The sequence below is a fragment of the Phocoena phocoena genome, chromosome 5, assembly GCF_963924675.1.
Source record: "Phocoena phocoena chromosome 5, mPhoPho1.1, whole genome shotgun sequence".
Lineage (NCBI taxonomy): Eukaryota > Metazoa > Chordata > Mammalia > Artiodactyla > Phocoenidae > Phocoena > Phocoena phocoena.
In genome coordinates, this window is record NC_089223.1 from 23,687,015 (window position 1) to 23,707,497 (window position 20,483).

General features: G+C 35.9%; 1 protein-coding gene across 1 annotated transcript in view; it reads left to right on the top strand.

The window, feature by feature from the left end:
- The window catches only part of SMARCA5 (SWI/SNF related, matrix associated, actin dependent regulator of chromatin, subfamily a, member 5), a 45,672-nt gene extending 29,619 nt beyond the window's left edge, over positions 1-16,053 (top strand). The window contains exons 12-24 of the mRNA XM_065878308.1: positions 1,560-1,681; positions 1,759-1,911; positions 4,176-4,308; positions 7,097-7,245; positions 7,447-7,566; positions 8,345-8,455; positions 8,778-8,891; positions 9,308-9,430; positions 10,182-10,314; positions 11,301-11,419; positions 12,163-12,375; positions 14,861-14,968; positions 15,757-16,053. Of these exons, the coding sequence (XP_065734380.1) occupies positions 1,560-1,681; positions 1,759-1,911; positions 4,176-4,308; positions 7,097-7,245; positions 7,447-7,566; positions 8,345-8,455; positions 8,778-8,891; positions 9,308-9,430; positions 10,182-10,314; positions 11,301-11,419; positions 12,163-12,375; positions 14,861-14,968; positions 15,757-15,822 (1,664 nt within the window). The 3' untranslated portion in view covers positions 15,823-16,053. The remainder of the gene's footprint in view (positions 1-1,559; positions 1,682-1,758; positions 1,912-4,175; positions 4,309-7,096; positions 7,246-7,446; positions 7,567-8,344; positions 8,456-8,777; positions 8,892-9,307; positions 9,431-10,181; positions 10,315-11,300; positions 11,420-12,162; positions 12,376-14,860; positions 14,969-15,756) is intronic.
- Positions 16,054-20,483: the final 4,430 nt, after the last annotated feature.

A 20,483-nucleotide genomic window follows, 5' to 3' on the forward strand; every position in this document is an offset into this window, starting at 1 on the left:
TTTCTTATTTTATATATGCTTTCCTAGAAATGTCAACTTTTTGTTATAAAATGCAAAGAATGCTCTTCTCACCCATATGTAGTTCCCAGAGCCTTTGGTAGACAGTGGTGTTGTGTTCATGGTATTTTTTCTTAGCTGTTTGTGTGGATTTTTAATTTAATTAAATGACATGTGCACGGACCCAAAGCGGTTTTATTTGTAACACATTGGCTTTTAATATGAAAATGAGTATGTGTACAGATGTATTTAAATTACAAGAATGTAGAGAGAATTTAGTAGGAAGCCAGCTTCAACAATTATAAATTCATGGCAAAACTTGTTTTCATCTACATCGTACCTACTTTCCATCTCCGAGAACGTTTTGAACCAAATCCCAGACATCAAGGCATTTCATAGACAAATTATTCATTCTGTAATACGAAGTATACAGTCAGATTTAAAGTTTCTCCATTTGTGTTTCTCTGTAAATTTGGTAAGAATGAAAATTGTACCAGTAGGTGAATTTCCTCTAGCATATTGACTGTTGAAAACATTGTAAGAGTTGCCAGTGAATTGGTTTACTTTTTTCTTTTTATACCTTTTTTAAAAATATATTTTCTAAAATGCTTTCCTTGGGCCTCAGCCTGGCCTCACTGCATTCTAGGGGCAGTATCCCCCACTTCTCCCACCACTGGCCTTAACCGGCCCTCAGGCCCTCCTGCCTCCCAGGACAGGGTGGCACCTGCCACTCTCAGGACCACCCTTCCAAGGCAGAGTAAACCGGGACCCTGTTGCTAAATAAATATAGATAGATAAATAGATAAATAAATAAATAGTTTTCCTTAAAAGTTTAGTAATTGAAGAAATTGAATACATGGAGAGGAGTGGCAGGAACTTGCTAGACTACTGAACATCTGTATGCATTTAGGATGTGGGAGGGTGGACAAGAGCAGATTATCAGCCTCAGCTTCTAAGAGAAGATAGTTTTGTAATCATTATTTTTTAAAAGGATCCCTTTGTCTTCGTACGTCCTACTGAAGGTGGTGTGCAGTGGCTGAAGAAACGCAGTTGGATAATTTGAGTCACGGCATAAGTGAAGGGTGATGGTCTAGATGTGAGGCGCATATTTATGGTCCTTCCATCTGGATTGGGTCTTGAGAACTAGAATGAGACCAGGGTGTTGGGTGTGTGTTCAGAGATGTGTCGGGCTGTGCACAGGGAGGAGTTGTGGTGGAGGGTTATTTTTAAGTATGTGGGATAAAAAGATAGTGATTCTCTCAGGCTTTGGGATGGCAAGACCTCCCAGGCCAGAGGTAAATACCCTTTTCTGTTTACAGAAACACTTTCCTTCAGTGTGTTGTGTAAATACTACCCTTTTCTATTTGTGCATTGATGGGAACAATGTGGGGAGTGACTTAACTTGGATAATAAATAATGTACAGTTTTTTTCTTGTAACTAACTACGTAACCTGGAATTAAGGAGTAATTGGTTAGTCTTGGTTTTGGTTAGCCTTAAATAATTTTTTTTTTCTTTTTACTTTTGAAGCTTCTGATAATGGGCTGTTAATGTTTGCTGACAGGTTCACGAGTACTAATCTTCAGTCAGATGACGAGGGTATTGGATATTTTGGAAGATTATTGCATGTGGAGAAATTATGACTACTGTAGATTGGATGGGCAGACACCCCATGATGAGAGACAAGTGAGTAAAATCTGGGGAGGGGAGATAAAAAAATTATCAGATAAAATAATTTTCTGACATTTATTTTGTGTCTATAGGAGTCCATCAATGCATACAATGAACCAAACAGCACAAAGTTTGTTTTCATGTTAAGCACACGTGCTGGTGGTCTTGGCATCAATCTTGCTACTGCTGATGTAGTAATTTTGTATGACTCGGATTGGAATCCCCAAGTAGATCTTCAGGCTATGGTAAGAGATAACAAATATATTCTGTGCCTAACAGACGTTTTAAAGTAAACTGATAAACAGTCTACAAATGTCAGTGACTTAATCCCGCAGAATTGTATTTTCTCTGACCTCATAGTACAGTGAGGGTATTTTGCTGGTGATCTTCCATCTAAATTGGGGTATTTCCATCTTTGCCATATCTTAGGACCTTAGAGTCCTATTATATCTGCATCCTGTTGGTAGAAAGGGAAGGAGAGAAAGCTGAGAATTGCCCAGGAAATTTTTTATGGGGCAGAACTGAAAGTGACCCCACATTCATTAGCCAGCACTCAATCACATAGCATAACTTACTGCAAGGGAGTTGGTAAATGATAGTATAGTTGTGTCCTAGGAGGAAGGGGTAGTGGGTTTGGGGAGCTACTAACCTGCCTGCCACATTAGATGTTTAAAATTTTAGGCCCATGTGTGGGACTATCTTGGCCAGATCAAGAGGATCATTCGTTTGTTTTGTTTTTCAATTAATTTCATTTTATTATTTATTTTTGGCTGTGTTGGGTCTTTCTTGCCGTGTGCGGGCTTTCTCTAGTTGTGGCGAACAGGGGCTGCTCTTCGTTGCGGTGCGTGCGCTTCTCATTGCGGTGGCTTGTCTTTGTTGAGGAGATCGGGCTCTAGGCGTGTGGGCTTCAGTAGTTGAGGTGTGTGGGCTCAGTAGTTGCGGCTCGCCGGCTCTAGAGCGCAGGCTCAGTAGTTGTGGCACACGGGCTTAGTTGCTCCGTGGCATGTGGGATCTTCCCGGACCAGGGCTTGAACCTGTGTCCCCTACATTGGCAGGTGGATTCTTAACCACTGTGCCACCAGGAAAGTCCCAAGAGGATCATTCTTTTTTTTTTAGTTATTTCTGAGATATACATTTTAAAGTAATAACTAGAATTATGACTTATAACATTACACCAGAACATATAAGATTTTTAGAAATTTCATGTAATGTCTGAAACATTTATGTTAACATGTTTCCATACAAATAACCCAAAGAAAGTTTAGTATTAGTTGTTTTGTTTGTTTTTTTATACTGCAGATTCTTATCAGTCATCCGTTTTATATATATCAGTGTATACATGTCAATCCCAATCGCCCAATTCATCACAGCACCACCCCACCATGGTTTCCCCCGCTTGGTGTCCATACATTTGTTCTCTACATCTGTGTCTCAACTTCTGCCCTGCAAACCGGCTCATCTGTACCATTTTTCTAGGTTCCACATACATGTGTTAATATACGATATTTGTTTTCCTCTTTCTGACTTACTTCACTCCGTATGACAGTCTTTGGTCATTCTTATGTTGAGAAAATTTATGGGCTATAGATTAATATGAAAACTTAAAAGTTCTAAAGTTTGATATTGCTAATAATTTGACCTGTGGTATTTACATCTTTGGTGTTGGCCACTTTCATCCTGTGACTGTTTGTAATGGTGGCTGGGGAAATTGATCAATTAGAAGTAGGGGTGCTTTGTAAGATGTGTTTTGTGAACTTACCAGAAGTTAAACAGAAAATGGAATTCAAGTTAATTTGATTACTTATATGTAGTTAATTGGGCGCTATTTAAAGACTAGGATTTTTTTTTTTTTTTCCCCGGTACGCGGGCCTTTCACTGTTGTGGCCTCTCCCGTTGCGGCTCCGGACGCACAGGCTCAGCGGCCATGGCTCACGGGCCCAGCTGCTCCGTGGCATGTGGGATCTTCCCAGACCAGGGCACGAACCTGTGTCCCCTGCATTGGCGCCACCAGGGAAGCCCCTAGGATTTTTATATTGTTTGTGGAGATTGTTTATTCATGTCACTTTTTCCCCTAATTGCAATGAAAATTTAGATTTGATTTAGGTAGAAAAGCATTTCGAATTTAAACCTAAGAAAAAAAGATTTTTAAAAAACTTTTATCATCAGACTTGAAGATTATAATTGTGTCTGTCTTGTCTGGAGACATTATGTATATTTTATTTCCGTATAACCTAGACAAATTAATACAGTAGTTTCTCACAGATTCAGCAACTATGACGTGTTCTATACCTCCTAAAAGATTTTCTTGTGAGATAACCAGTTAATTTGATTGAAACTGAGAATTTAAGAAATGTTAATGGAATATGAATCTGTTATAGTTGTTTTGTTTCGTATTTTTCAAACCATTTTGTACTTGAGAGTATTTTCATTTTGTTTCTCAGTGTACACATTCAAATGTTATTTATGTGAATTTTCAACTGGATTCAAAGTAACCTGGTTATTTTTCTAGGATCGAGCCCATAGAATTGGACAAACCAAGACAGTCAGAGTGTTCCGCTTCATAACGGATAACACTGTAGAAGAAAGAATAGTGGAACGTGCTGAGATGAAACTCAGACTGGATTCAATAGTCATCCAACAAGGTGAGCCTTAGGACTTTAAAAATTTACCAGGTTGAATTTGTAACACTTTTTTCCTGGATTTTTTTTTAGGATATTCTTGTTGTTAAACATATATTAAATCAAGCTACCAGGCAACAATATTTATATTCCAGACTAAAGTAAGCTTCAGTTTTGTTAAGAGGATGGGTTTGGGCTCAGGAAGGTTGAAAATTGAATATTGACTCAGCTGGTTAGCAATTCTTTTACACTATCTGAGCCTCTTCTTCATGTGTTAAATAGGGATACAGAGATTTTTAAGGACTAAAGGGGATAATGTGTATAAAAATACCCAGCATTCAGTGTGGTACATATTAAATAGAGGTGTGATGAGTGATTTACATGTACTAACACTCAATTGACTACTCTGGGGAAACTGAAGAGATAACAATAAAACTCAGAATTCTTTTTTCTAATCCACAACGATTTATTGAGCACCAGCAGATGTCAGGCACTGTTCTTAGTGCTGAGAATACAGTGGTGACTGAAACCAACCAGTGTTCTTACTTTCAAGGACTTTATAATTTAGTGAGAGCAAGACACAGAATAAACATTTATGTAAATAGGACTAGATGGTGAAAGTGGGATTTTATTTTGGATTAACTGAAGGGAACTTCAAGTTCTCATGCCAGATCAGCTTTCAAGGAAGACATTTATATTTTCATGAAGCTTAAAATAGAGTTAGTGATGGGATGTGTAAAATGTAAAAACCAAAACAAACCCTCAGTAACCTTGAGCCCACGTTGGTTTCCTTCCTTCCCAAATTGTGTCATGACCAAATGCATTTTATCTGTCTCTAAAGCTAAGAGGTATACTGTTGTATTATCCACTGATTATTACATTTGTGTGTCTTGGTTTTGTCAACCAGTCTCTAATTTCCTTGTAAGGAAGGGAATGTTACATTTCTTTGTTATCCCTTAATGCCAACCATAGAGTTAGCCACGTGTCTGTATACATAAAGTCAGAAAGAGAAAAACAAATACGGTATGCTAACACATATATATGGAATTTAAGAAAAAAAAAAAAAGGTCATGAAGAACCTAGGGGTAAGACGGGAATAAAGACACACCTACTAGAGAATAGACTTGAGGATATGGGGAGGGGGAAGGGTAAGCTGTGACAAAGTGAGAGAGTGGCATGGACATATACACACTACCAAACATAAAATAGATAGCTAGTGGGAAGCAGCCGCATAGCACAGGGAGATCAGCTCGGTGCTTTGTGACCACCTAGAGGGGTGGGATAGGGAGGGTGGGAGGGAGGGAGGCACAAGAGGGAGGAGATATGGGAACATATGTATAACTGATTCACTTTGTTAAAAAGCAGAAAAACACACCATTGTAAAGCAGTTATACTCCAATAAAGATGTTAAAAAAAAAGACAATACATGATTGCTTTATTATTAGTTGTTTTTGTTAATAATTGCTTAACATAGTGAGCTTACTTTGTACCAAGCCATGTGCTAAATATTTAAATACTGAATATTATCTTCTTTAGTCTTCATGCCAGCTGGAGGTTGGCATCAGAGGTAGAAGCAAGTCACTTATTTACCATTTACACAGCTAGGAGGTGACTCATCCAGGGCATCAAGAGCTATATAAACTATTACAGTGCAGTGTTTAATTAGGAAAGTCTCTGGGGACTTCTGGGGCCTGCCAAACAGGTTTCTCATGAGTGATGTAATGGCTAGTTTTTTATTCCCCCTCACATTTATCCATGCTTTTAGAAATACATCTGCCTTGTGGTTCTTGTTCTCAATTATTTTCATCTCTGAAACCCTTTTATTTTTTTTTTTGAAGATTAAAAAAGTACAAATTCTTCTACAGTCAGCTTAGAAAAGCTTTTTGAGTCTTTTGACTTAATGTTTTTGGGGTATTTTTTTATATTTACTAAGGCAACTTTTGGAGCAAAATTTTGTGCTAGTAGCTTTGTTAATCCCATTTATAGACATATTAGTCAAACAAGCCTTGGGTGCATATGCCTCTGTGTTAACTGTTTTGTGGACTAAGGGGTATAACTAAAAATATGAGAATATACAGAAGTACTTTATGTCTGAAAAGTTCCCTCCCAGTCCACAGGGAAGTAATTTCTGTAAGCTTAAGAGCATTTTGATAGCAGTGAGATAGCTTTCAAGAAACATGTTCTGTGGATATATTCTAACTTTGAAAGTCACAAATATTTGATGGTACATTCTATTAGGGATCCAAAACCATGATACAAGTATGTAAGGTCCCAGAAAACAGCCTGTATCTTTACCTACTCATTATAAGTTGGTTGAAGTAGAAAAATTAAAATAGAAGAAGTATATGTGAGTGGCTCTTGAAGTTTGGCAATATGAAGGTTTTTATACTTCACTTTTGTAAGTAGAACAAGCTGATTTGGGAGCATTAGTAATAATACTAATCAGTTTCTGCGTATCAGAAACTTATTGTGTTTATAATGCTCTCACCTTTTGATACTTAAAAAAAGTTATGGTAATAATTTTGATTTTCAGATATCCCAAGTTACTGTCATTCTCACTGTACAAGAATATATTTTATTGAAGTGGCATTCGGTAGGCTTCATTATGTAATATGTAAAGTTTAGAAATATTTCAGTTTACAGATTAGAATTTGGTATTTTATATAAAAATGAAAATTATCAGATGAGAATAAACAAATGATTGACGTTTGAGGCAAAATTATGTGGTATTACATCTAACATTTAAAATTCCAAATATCCAGTAAACTAAAGTTTGTTTGATTAACATTACACAATAAAACCTTTTTTTCAGGAAGACTTGTGGATCAGAATCTGAACAAAATTGGGAAAGATGAAATGCTTCAAATGATAAGGCATGGGGCAACACATGTATTTGCTTCAAAGGAAAGCGAGATTACTGATGAGGATATTGATGGTATTTTGGAAAGAGGTGCAAAGAAGGTGAGATGCAGATTAAATGATATGTTTAATATGTAAAATATTTTAAACCAGAGCTGTTTGAGGAAATGGTTATGTGAGTTATCGGTAATCTGACTTCCACAGAAAGAAGTTTTTATGTAGTATAAAGCCTAATTTATTTTGACTATAGTTCTCATGCTTTTTAAATTCTCCACCTAATAGGATGTTTCTTTTGTTTCCTAGACTGCAGAGATGAATGAAAAGCTCTCCAAGATGGGTGAAAGCTCACTTAGAAACTTTACAATGGATACGGAGTCAAGTGTTTATAACTTTGAAGGAGAAGATTATAGAGAAAAACAAAAGGTAATTTAGAAAGAGATTTTGGTTACTTGAAGACTTAATATTTTACTTGAAACTTGGAATTTAAGTGTTAGGTGTAATGCCTTGTCTCAAACAGCAGTCATTTCTGTTTACTCACAACTAAATTATTTTCATTTTTGTGTTAAACTTAATGCCACATTTTCAGTTGGTAAAGTGAAATGTTTAAAAAGTTTATGTATACTGTTAAAGTGCACGATGTTGTGTGGGGTGATTATAGTAATTTGGGATATTTGAAAATTAAAACTTGCCCAAAAATATCGTCACAACCTTATTAGACTTTTTTTTTTTTAAACAGCAGAATTGGCTGGTAATAATTAAAGGGAATAACTTCTTATTTCATAAGTAATACTTGCTGTTATATAGTGAAATTAGAAAATACCTACAGGGTAGAAGAAAAAAAAATTCTACCTGATGCTTTCCCTTTTAATGTTTAGGCATGTACATCCTCTGAATTTTTTCTAGGCTAAATATATATCTACATTTCTCTCCTAATTGGGGTTCTAAACCTTCTATAGCATTGTTTTTCACCTAGTATTCATTTGGTCAGGAAATACTTACTGAATGCCTATGCTCTTCACTAGACCTCCTGTGTGTTAATTGCATAGTCCCTAGCCTCATAGAGCTTATAGTCTAGAATTTTATGAATATCTTTGCATTTATAAACAGCAGTCGTAGTGATGTACATAGTCGGAGTTGCATTCATGTAGGATTTGCGACTATATAATAAAGTTGGTGATCTGAATTGTTTCCCATGTGCTAGATTGCATTCACAGAGTGGATTGAACCACCTAAACGAGAAAGAAAAGCCAACTATGCTGTTGATGCCTATTTCAGGGAAGCTCTTCGTGTCAGTGAACCTAAAGCACCCAAGGTGAGTTGACAGAGCACAAATGTCTAAAAATATTGGAACTGTAAATCATTTTTCTTCTTATACTCTTGAGATAAAATCAGATTGAGAATTAGATTTTATGGTTTCTTACAGTACACCTCCTTCAGCTTTTGTTAAAAGTTTTCTAAAGATTAATTTTGAATGTAAGCATTTAAAATTTGATTAATGTTTGTTCAGTTTTAGTGGAAGATGCATTCAGTTGCTTGGAGAATTGGCTGTCATGATTTTATAGAATGAAAAAAGGTTATAAATAGATTTAAAGCAAAATAGTTGCTTTCTTATGAAGAATACTTTTTGTTTTTAGGCTCCTCGACCTCCAAAACAACCTAATGTTCAGGATTTCCAGTTCTTTCCTCCACGTCTATTTGAATTATTGGAAAAAGAAATTCTATATTACAGAAAAACGATTGGGTACAAGGTAGAAGAAGTAACACTTTGTTCGTAACTAACCTGTTTTTTTGTTTTGTTTTTTAAAATATTTATTTATTTATTTGTCTGCGCCGGGTCTTAGTTGCAGCGTGTGGGATCTTTAGTTGCAGCATGTGCACTTCTTAGTTGCGGCATGCATGCGGGATCTAGTTCCCTGACCAGGGATCGAACCCGGGCCCCCTGCGTTGGGAGCGTGGAGTCCTACCCACTTGGCCACCAGGGAAGTCCCTAATCTGGTTTGTTTTTAACTTAATAAATGCAGAATATCAATATGTTTTCTTTCATGGCTGGATTAAAAATTGTGAAAAATTTGTGAAATGTCATGTACTTGGTTAAGAGTTTAGTTGATTGCATACTTCCTAAAATATACTGACTGATGACATAGGAAAAAAAAAATATTTTTAGGTGCCTCGAAATCCTGACCTACCAAATGCAGCACAGGCACAAAAAGAAGAACAGCTTAAAATTGATGAAGCTGAACCCCTTAATGATGAAGAATTAGAGGAAAAAGAGAAGCTTCTAACACAGGTATAGCCTTCAATCAACACAGAATTTAGTAACATTATTTTGTAAGGTGCTGTCTTAGGCTGTGTTGGAATATATAAAGGAGGTACATTTTTTTGATTTCAAAAATGGAATAATTGGTGATCATAAAGCATGGGCATATGGTGTTTGCTACATTTTGATTGTCATTAGTTGTTGAGGTGGTAGAGAAGATTATGGATTTGCACCAGCCTTGGTAGAATGGGTATCCTTTTGATCACCATTCTTCCAGCACTCCCATCTTCCCTTTCCTGTGAATCTTCTACGTTGCTACTAAGTTATAATTCTCAATGACAAATCTCTGCTCCATACTTTTTTAACATCCTTTAAGTTTCAATCAAGGTCTTTCAGAATCTGGCCTTAACCTACCTTTAAAGCCTTATTTTCCTTCTGTTTTCCCACTTGGTTTATATCTTTTCCCTTTAGTCTATGTTCATTCCTCCTGGCAAACTTCTACTCTTTGAAAGCTCAGTGAAAATGTCACCTTTTTGTGCAGCATTCTTTATTCTCCCGCTCAGCTTCAATTGCTTGGCTATCTAAGCAATATATGGTGTATTGCTAAAAGTGCTCATCTATGTACATGAAAATCTACTACTTTAAAAGCACTTAACTTAAAAAGAAAACTTGGAGCAACTGAAAATTTTCTATAATACTCAGCAGCATTGGTAAAGTTTAATAGCTTTTCTCCCAAGTTCAGTGTGCTGTGATTATATGTTTTGTTTCCATTGCTTTGAAGGGATTTACCAATTGGAATAAGAGAGATTTTAACCAGTTTATCAAAGCCAATGAGAAGTGGGGTCGTGATGATATTGAAAATATAGCAAGAGAAGTAGAAGGAAAAACTCCAGAAGAAGTCATTGAATACTCAGGTAATTCTCCTATTATTTTAATAGGTATAAGAATGTTCTCAGGCTTCTGGAGAGCTGTTGGAAAGTTCAGATTTTCTTACTCTGAATACTGTTTTGATAAGCTTAATTTCACCACAACTTAGTACCTTGTTTTTTTTTTTTTTAATAAATTTTATTTATTTATTTTTGGCTGCGTTGGGTCTTCGTTGCCACGTGCGGGCTTTCTCTAGTTGTGGTGAGCAGGGGCTACTCTTTGTTGCGGTGCGCAGGCTTCTCATTGCGGTGGCTTCTCTGGTTGTGGAGCACAGGCTCTAGGTGTGTGGGCTTCAGTAGTTGTGGCACGTGGGCTCAGTAGTCGTGGCTCCCGGGCTCTAGAGCGCAGGATCAGTAGTTGTGGTGCACGGGCTTAGTTACTCTGCGGCCTGTGGGATCTTCCCAGACCAGGGCTCGAACCCGTGTCCCCTGCATTGGCAGGTGGAATTTTAACCACTGCGCCACCAGGGAAGCCCTAGTGCCTTGTTTTGTTTTGTGTTTTTTAAAAATTGAATTGGAAAATCTCCCCTTCTTTAAAATGGCATTGTTAGTTTTTTTTTTTTACCCCCGTTCACTAGCTGTAGCCAAGAAAACAAGAATAGGTCACTGAATAATTGTGCCTTCATTTTTATTTCATTGTCTTTCATAAGTTTTCAAGTGTTACGTGTTTCTCTGTGCTCCTGGAGCCAGTCAGATTGTCAGGTGGGTGTAGCTCTGGTGGTCCGCCCAGAGCTTCAGAATAGACACAGCTAAGAATTGGGGGATACTTCCTATAATCATCCAGCTTATCTTCCTGGTTTCTTCATAGTTAAGGAAACTGAGAAATAATTACGTGACTTACTAGTGTTAGATGTGGGGAAAATGGAAACATTTCTTAATCCTTAGCAAGTAAAATAGAGCACTTACAACAAGAAGTTATTTATCTTTCTGCCCTTCCCCCACCTATCTCATCTGCCCAACTCTTATTCCTACAGCTGTGTTCTGGGAAAGATGCAATGAGCTGCAGGACATAGAGAAGATTATGGCTCAGATTGAAAGGGGAGAGGCAAGAATTCAAAGAAGAATTAGTATCAAAAAAGCACTTGACACGAAGGTACTTTGAATATTAATAAATATGATAGTAAAATAACTCCTCTCAGTAATATGAGAGTTTAAAGTAACTTTTTTTTTTTTTTTTTATAGTAATCATTTATTTATTTATATATTTATTTTTGGCTGTGTTGGGTCTTCGTTTCTGTGCGAGGGCTTTCTCTAGTTGCGGCGAGCAGGGGCCACTCTTCATCGCAGTGCGCAGGCCTCTTCACTATCGCGGCCTCTCTTGTTGCGGAGCACAGGCTCCAGACGCGCAGGCTCAGTAGTTGTGGCTCACGGGCTTAGCTGCTCCGCGGCATGTGGGATCTTCCCAGACCAGGGCTCGAACCCGTGTCCCCTGCATTAGCAGGCAGATTCTCAACCACTGCGCCACCAAGGAAGTCCCTAAAGTAACTTTTAAAAAGGAAAAGAAATGATGATATAAAATTTTTTTTCAAAGGACAGCATTCAAACATTATAGGTGTTCTCAACAGAATTTACCTCAGTATTTCAGTTGATATATCTGGGTCAGAGTCACTATGATTGGCTCTTTGCTGTGTGGTGTACCAGAAAGTCTGAGTCTGTATTTCTTTTTAAAATAATAAAGACTGAAGTTGTTTCAGAACAAAGATTACAATGTAACCGACTTTGGCTAGAAAGTTGATATGAAATACAACATTTATAGCTAACTTTACTAAAGCCGAGTTTGAAACATAGATTATATAGGATTTGTATTTTATATAATATAAAATCTGATTTTCATAGATTGGACGGTACAAAGCACCTTTTCATCAGCTGAGAATATCTTATGGTACTAACAAAGGAAAAAACTACACTGAAGAAGAGGATCGTTTTCTGATCTGTATGCTTCACAAGCTTGGATTTGACAAAGAAAATGTTTATGATGAATTGCGACAGTGTATTCGCAACTCTCCTCAGTTCAGATTTGACTGGTTTCTAAAGTCCAGAACTGCAATGGTGAGTACTGGGGGCCTTTTTCTGTAATGTAGAATTAAACTTCCTCTGACAGTTCAAAGGAAGTAGGTTATTTAATATTCTTTAAGGTAACTTTTTAAATTCTATTAAGAGAAAACTGTGGTTCAGCTGTATCTTTGAAGTAAATTTTTGTTACAATATTGTTTGTATTACAGTTTAAATCAGTTCCTTAAGAAACAGTTCACATCCACAGTTAAAAACCTAATGTCATAAGTAACTTACAAAGTTCATTTTTTCTATTGTTTAATAGCACATCTTTTAACATCACTATATATGATAGGACTAATTTTTTTATGTGAATTTTAATCAGGTTCTAAGTAGGAGGAAATGTCACCATCAGTTTTAACTTCTGAATGTCACGATCACAATTTAAAATTTGACTTTTGGTTTTATAAATGAACACATTTCTATAAAGAAAGGACTTGTACTCACGCATCTGCCCATCAGAATGCTGAGTTTGAGTTATTTAAAAAAAGCTTCATGTAGTAAAACACTATACTGATTTAATCCTAGGTTTTGTTTTTATTCCCAATATCAACCTGTTTCTGATCAGCAAGTTCCATTTGTAATGACCTGAAATTAGAATTCAGAAAAGTTTAGCTTTGATGAATTGCTCTTCTCTTATGTATTTTTTTAACTTTTTATTTGATATTAGAGTATAGTTTATTAACAATGTTGTGTTAGTTTCAAGTGTATAATAGCAAAGTGATTCAGTTATACATATATCTGTTCTTTTTCAGATTCTTTTCCCATTTAGGTTGTTACATAATATTGAGCAGAGTTCCCTGTGCTATACAGTGGGTCCTTGTTGGTTATCCATTTTAAATACAGCAGTGTGTACATGTCAATCCCAAACTCTCTAATATACTTCCCTCACATACTCCCTAATACACCCGCTTCCCCCCCGGTAACCATAAGTTCGTTCCCTAAGCCTTTGAGTCTCTTTCTGTTGTGTAAATAAGTTCGTTTGTATCGTGTTTTTTTAGATTTCGCATATATCATATGATATGTCTTTTTCTCTGTCTGACTTACTGTATGTTACCACCTTTGAGTTTTTAGCTTCATCTTGTGTTCTTCAGGATGATGATAATGCCAAAACAATTCTGTAGTCTTAATTTTGAGGTGTACTAGGATAGCAAAGTTTAAACAACTTTATAGTAGGATTTACCTCAGTATTTTTAAAATACATTGTCACTCTTCAAGATGGAGGATAGTGTTTAGTCTTTAAATGTGACCACTGAAGGGGTTTTTTTCAGTAAACATCAATGGAGGCTACTGTTTTGTGAAACCCTAGTTTGGGAAATGTTGCACTATAAATGCATTATAAATATATAGTTAGAGGAGACACATTCAGTTGCTATAAGCTCTATATTACGTCTTTTAAAGTAGGAACAATTTATATAATTAATAACTGATTTTGTGGTGAGTGAAACAAGATGCAGTGTCACATTGATTTACTGGTACAATACCATGGTCTAAAACTGCGTGTTATTTCCTAATGTGTTTCATGTTAAGGCACACATACAAAATGATAATATGCGTATGGCCCCTTGTGATAAACAGTTGAGGCATAATCCTTCTCTAAGAGCCAAGAAGATTCATGCCATAGTACATCTGTAACACATTCTGGCATGTGTATCTCAGTGTACCTGTTAAAGGAAATAAAGAACTTTGATGCAGTGTACTACCTTCTCTCTATATATACTATTGCAAATATTTCCAAACCTTATATGGTTTTGTCCTGTACAATAATATTTTTAAATGATTTTATCGTGACCATTTGTGTAGAATGTCACGACAAGGAGAGAAAAAAAACAATTTTACTCAGTAGGTAGCCAGCAATGATACAAATGGACTCCTGTTTTCTTAAGGGGTATTTACTATTTCTACACTATAATTTAAAATCCTTTCTGGAGCCTGTGTAGATTGCTAAGGAGAGATGAGGTAAAACTCATCATAGATTTCTATGACTATTTTTCCCGAACTGGGAAAGACGGCAGGTGATACACCGTCTACCACAATTCCAGTGGTAATGCGTTTAAGGGAAAGATTATATATACCTCTTATTAAGTTTTAGTGATTTTGACCTCAAATATGTGCTGTTAATTTTAAGTTTTGGAGGTAGACGAGTTTTCAGGCATAGACACTATGTAGCAGAATTGCATATATTAAGATATGTTCATTTTCACTGCTTCAGTTCCTAAGTGAAGGAAGGATTTATGAAAAATACACAACAGTATGGCCTTAAATAATGAAGTGAAAAGTTTACAGATACCTTTTTTTATCCTCCTAGCATGGATTGTGTGTGAAAATTACCAGTTCCTTTTGCTTTTTAAAATTTTGTCTATTGGGGGTATATAAGTGATATTACACTGTTAAAACATACCTTTGGTTTTGAAATTGTAATCATGAAAACTTATGGATGGAGACTACAAGTTTACCATGTAAATTTATGTTTGTAACTCAGGAGCTCCAGAGGAGGTGTAACACTTTAATTACCTTGATTGAAAGAGAAAACATGGAACTAGAAGAAAAGGAGAAGGCAGAGAAAAAGAAAAGAGGACCAAAACCTTCAGTAAGTACTCATGAAAATGTAAATATTTTCTTGGGGAACTTAACTTTTTTCAAGAATTTGAACATTACTTGGCTATCACTGATGTGTTAGTTTTGTTTCTGTTTTTTTTTTGGTAAGTAGTATGGCCTTGGATTGCTTTAAAAGTATAAATTAAACTTGATTGCATTGTGTGGGGAAAATCATGTTATGGTAGTTCACAGTATGGGGATTTGTGAGAATATGGGAAGGTCTGTCTTGTGAATGGCAAGAGCCTACACTTGATGTTGAGAGTACACATTATAATTTTAGAATATGTAAAGAAATATTAGGAAGGCAGTGGCCTTTACAACCTTTACTGTTCACTTCTAAACTTTGATTTATTGTACCAATGATATCTTAGCAATGTGAAGGCAAGAATTATAAGAAAAAAGTCATCTAATAATGTTATCTAATTCTGTTATCTAATAATTTATATAGTCATGCGTAAGTGAACGTATCAGGAAAGTCTAGTATACTCACAAAGTATTTCTCATTACTGCTTTCTTTTGATGAGAGGGCATGTTATACATTTGTTTGGTGTATTGATTTACTATTGCTAATTGTGAATTTACTTCATTATTAGCATTAAGGTATTTATGTTAGTAAAATATGTAGATAAGATTATTTGGAGAATTAAGGTTATTCTGGTTAAGAAAAGTAATACCTGTTACTAAGTGGCAGTTATTAATAAATTGCTGTCATGAGTCTTCCAATGTATTTCATGTTAATATTACTCTTGTGATGAAGATAATCCTTCTGTTTGTTTGTAGACCCAGAAACGTAAAATGGATGGAGCACCTGATGGCCGAGGAAGAAAAAAGAAGCTGAAACTATGAATACATATTTGTTTCATAATCACTAACTTTAAACCAGTAGTTCTTTAATTTACGGGTCTTCATAAGATGTACTGTACAATGCTCAATTGTTATGTCATTCAAAGACATCAGGTTCATCTGTTTACCAAGCTAGAAACATAGTATGTAGTTTCACTTTTTTAAATGCAACAGCTGTGCTGAAAATTTTTTATCATTAACACTTGAAATAATAAAATAGGCTTCATTTATTAATAAATGTTTCATTTGATTTATTTTTATATTATAGTTCCATTTGTGAGGCTTGTGACTTTTGTTTATCAGCTATAATTTCTACACTTGTAAGGCTTAAAAAGAAGCAAACAAGTTAAAAAACAGAAAATTGCAAATAACATTTGTCCCTTCAGTCTTCACTTAGTTGTGTAATTGTTTTAATTCACTTTGCCTTTGCAGAAGTTTGGGTATCTTTGTAGTGCTATTGAGTCTCATCTGGGAAGATTATGTATTGCATTCTCCTTGCTTATTATATGGGTAGAATGAGAAAAAAAGGCAAGACAAATTCTCATTAAATTCTATGCATATTTCTGTTATGCTTTCTGTTTCTGTAGTTGGTTCTGAGGTGAATATGCCCTATTCTGTTTGGAAGAATGGCCTTTTAGTTATATAGCCAAAGACATTTAGTATTTTCTGGTTCCTTAAGGTGTTGTTGTACCATTTTGTAAAAGGAATATTATTATTACTTTTTTTAATTGTTCGGTAAATATTTTTGACAAATTACCTTCTGAAGCAGCCACAGCTTAGAAATAATGTTAAAACTAAGGTGATTTTTTTTTTTTTAAAAAGACCCAGCCAAAATAAGGTGTGAATTTGTCATACTGTTAAAATGAAACTGGTAAAATATATCCCCTTCCAGTTTACTTTTTTGGGTTTTAGAGTAATTGAACGTTTTATTTTATTATATTTAAAATAATTTCTAAGTGTGAGCAGCAAGACTGACTGTAGTTTCAGTTTTTATTTTCTGTGGACAGACTTGATAAACTGGAGACCCTGAAGCAGGATTACCCAAATTGTAGTGTCAGGATTTTAGCTGTACCAGAGGCCTTTATGTGCTACACATAACTTGTATAAAGTTTTATATGTGCAAATTGGGTACATAAATAGTCTCCATTTTTCTAAGGGAATGCAATAAATGTAGCATCGTGAATAAATACAACTTTTATAATCCTTAAGTGGTCTTTTCTTTCCATTGCTGTAATTTTCTTTTCTCATTTAATTTTTATTTGCTTTTTTCCTTAGGACGTTATCTTTTTTCCTTAATTGGATTTTTTCGTCTCAGATTTCTATCAGTTGTTTTCATTTGCCCACACATAATTGGGATTTTTATTTATAAGGGTGATTTCTATAGTATTACTACTACTGCTTGCTTTTAAAAAGTGGGATTGCCACCATCAGTGTCAAGCAAACTGCAGTGTTCACGGCAGTTTGTGGAGTAGTTTGTTTTGTTTTGTGTTCCCCCCAAATTGACTTCTTTATAGCCTTGGATTCTTAAAATAACAATTATGGATCTAATATGTGCAAAACGTGAGGAATGGTTATTTCTTCCATGAAAAGAGCTATCATTCTTGAGTGGTGGCTTTATTTTGGAGGAAATAATTGGGAAAATACAAGCCAAAGAAAACTTTACAGAGCTCACAAAGGAAGTGATGATTTCAAGAGGAAGAAAACACAGCCTAATTTGTGTGTGTGTGTGTGTGTGTGTGTGTGTGTGTGTGTGTGTGTGTGTGGTGTTGGAGGAGGGAGTAGAGGAGGTGGGAGGAGGTTGAGAGTGGAAATACAAAAGGAACCTAGTGCCAGCCCTTCAGAGCTCAGGGACATGGGAACATGTGTACAGGGAAACACTTGAAAAAAGCATGAAAGAAAACATTAAATTTAGCATTGTGGTTTAGCCAATGTGTGAGGCATTTGTGTTTCCCAGGTCAATTAGGATATCACTCTTGTATGTCTATCCAGAATAAAGTAAAGCCAAGTTTTTATTTATACTGCTAGTTAAGGGAAGGAAAAATGGTAACTAAGCTCAACCCAACTGTTTAAAAGAGGAATTGGTGGTTGGAGTGGACTCAAAATTAGAACCCAATTTCCAGTTGATTTCCTCAATTTCCAGTTGAGGAATAGGAGGGCTTAAATAGGGGGAAGGAATGGTCCCTAAAGCCAGCTTAGAAGAGGCTGGATGTTTACACAGGTGACCAGGGTCACTGTCGTTACCCAGAATATTTCATTTAATAGTTAATTGAGTAAGGCTTTCTATATTATTCTGTTGGGAAGATTATATTCTATTGGGAAAATATACAGGTAAAACTAGTAAAATGTAATTTTAACTTAAGTCTTTTAAATATTAATGTAACCTTGGAGAAAAAAGATAATGGAAAATTTTCCAATAGCAAACATTTTTTAAAAATTTAGGGTATTTCAAATTCATATAGTAGACTTAAGGTGTGTGCTTTAATTTTATAGCAGTGCTTACATATGCTCACTTTAATGTGTTAAAGTTTTATTCATTTCCTTAGGAAATCTGAACTGAATAGCCCTAATTGAGGGTAGTGGCATTTATGGATCTCTAAATGTTGGTCTTTAAAGGATACTGTCTACAATATTAAAAAAACAACCCAATCCAAAAATGGCAGAAGACCTAAATTGACATGTCTCCAAGGAAGACATACAGATGGCCAAGAGGCACATGAAAAGCTGCTCAACATCACTAATTATTAGAGAAATGCAAATCAAAACTACAATGAGGTATCACCTCACACCAGTTAGAATGGGCATCATCAGAAAATCTACAAACAACAAATGCTGGAGAGGGTGTGGAGAAAAGGGAACCCTCTTGCACTGTGGGTGGGAATGTAAATTGATACAGACACTATGGAGAACAGTATGGAGGTTCCTTAAAAAACTAAAAGTAGAATTACCATATGACCTAGCAATCCCAGTACTGGGCGTATACCCAGAGAAAACCGTAACTCAAACAGAGACACGCACCCCGATGCTCATTGCAGCACTATTTACAATAGCGAAGTCATGGAAGCAACCTAAATGCCCATCAGCATATGAATGGATAAAGAAGATGTGGTACATGTATACAATGTAATATTACTCAGCCATAAAAAGCAACGAAACTGGGTCATTTGTAGAGACGTGGATGTATCTAGAGACTGTCATACACAGTGAAGTAAGTCAGAAAGAAAAATATCGTATATTAACGCATATATGTGGAATCTGGAAAAATGATACAGATGAACTGGTTTGCAAGGCAGAAATAGAGACATGTAGAGAACAAACGTATGGACGCCAAGTGGGGAAAGCGGGGTTGGGGGGTGGTGGTGGTATGAATTGGGAGATTGGGATTGACACATATACACTAATGTATAAAATAGATAATAAGAACCTGCTGTATAAAAAAATAAAATTCAAAATACTGTCAAGTGTAACAGGTACACGATAAGATACTAAAAAGGGTCAATATGTTAACATTTAACACTTTAACCAATTAACCTGCCTGTTGGTGGTTTCAAGTAACTTTTTCTCAAATAGAATTATGCTCTGTAATATTTTATTTCATATTTGTGTATTTTAAAAATATTGCTACTTTTTAAAGATCAGTATGTCAGTGTGGTAGGTAAGTTCAGGTATAGTAGCATTTTAAGGAACATTTATAAATCCCTTTTCTGAGAGGCCCAGCCCTTAACACCAGACCCTTCCTGTCAGCGTGTCTCAGGGGGAATTAATTCAGTGGGCAGGCAGGCTCAAGTTGAAAAAGTATGAACAGGTTGAATCAAGTGCACAACAATGCACTTGTTTCAGGCATAGAACACAGTTGTCCTGACTCCTATGACCATTTTAAAGGCAGGGGCAGCTCTTTGTAAAAATAATAGTGTAACCTATCTCGTGTCTGGAGCCAGAATACTCCTGCACAGCCCTCACACTCGGATTTGTGCACCAAGTTTTAGAATTACTGCCTATGTTTAGGCAGTCGCTCACTGAACACTGGTGAACCTTGACAGCAGAAGCAGTCGCGGTAGTGTTCCAACATCCTCACCATGTACACCTTTCTCAAACCACTTTTCTTTTCTGCTTATATCTCAGGCATCACTCAGTACTGCAAATTGCGCTTGGAAAAAAGTATCACCCTGAATCTGATGTATTTTGAAAACGGAGATATCATAGTAATCTGTGGACTTACAGTGATAAACTAAAACCTTCACCTTGGGAGCTTGTAAGAAATGTAGAATCTAAGGCATCATGCCAGACCTGCTGAATTAAAATCTGCATTTTAATAAAACCCTCAAAGGTGATTCATATGCACGGGCAATTTTGAAAAGCACTGCTTTAAACTGCCAAAGTAAAATAAAATGAAACCTTAATAGTTGTTTAACAGATACATTGACATGATATCATCAGGGTAACAGATCTTTTAGTTTAGGTCAGGAAGATCATTCAATACTATTTCAGAGAAAATGCTTTTATGTTGAATTTTGGATCTGCAGATAGTTTTAGCAGGGGTTCCTCTGGTGAGCTGTAATATACTAGCATTTCAGTCACCACATCTCAATTACATTGGAGCAGCGTGTGGTCCGAGGACCAGCAGCAGTGGCGGCACCTGGGAGTTTGTTAAAATTACAATTGCCACA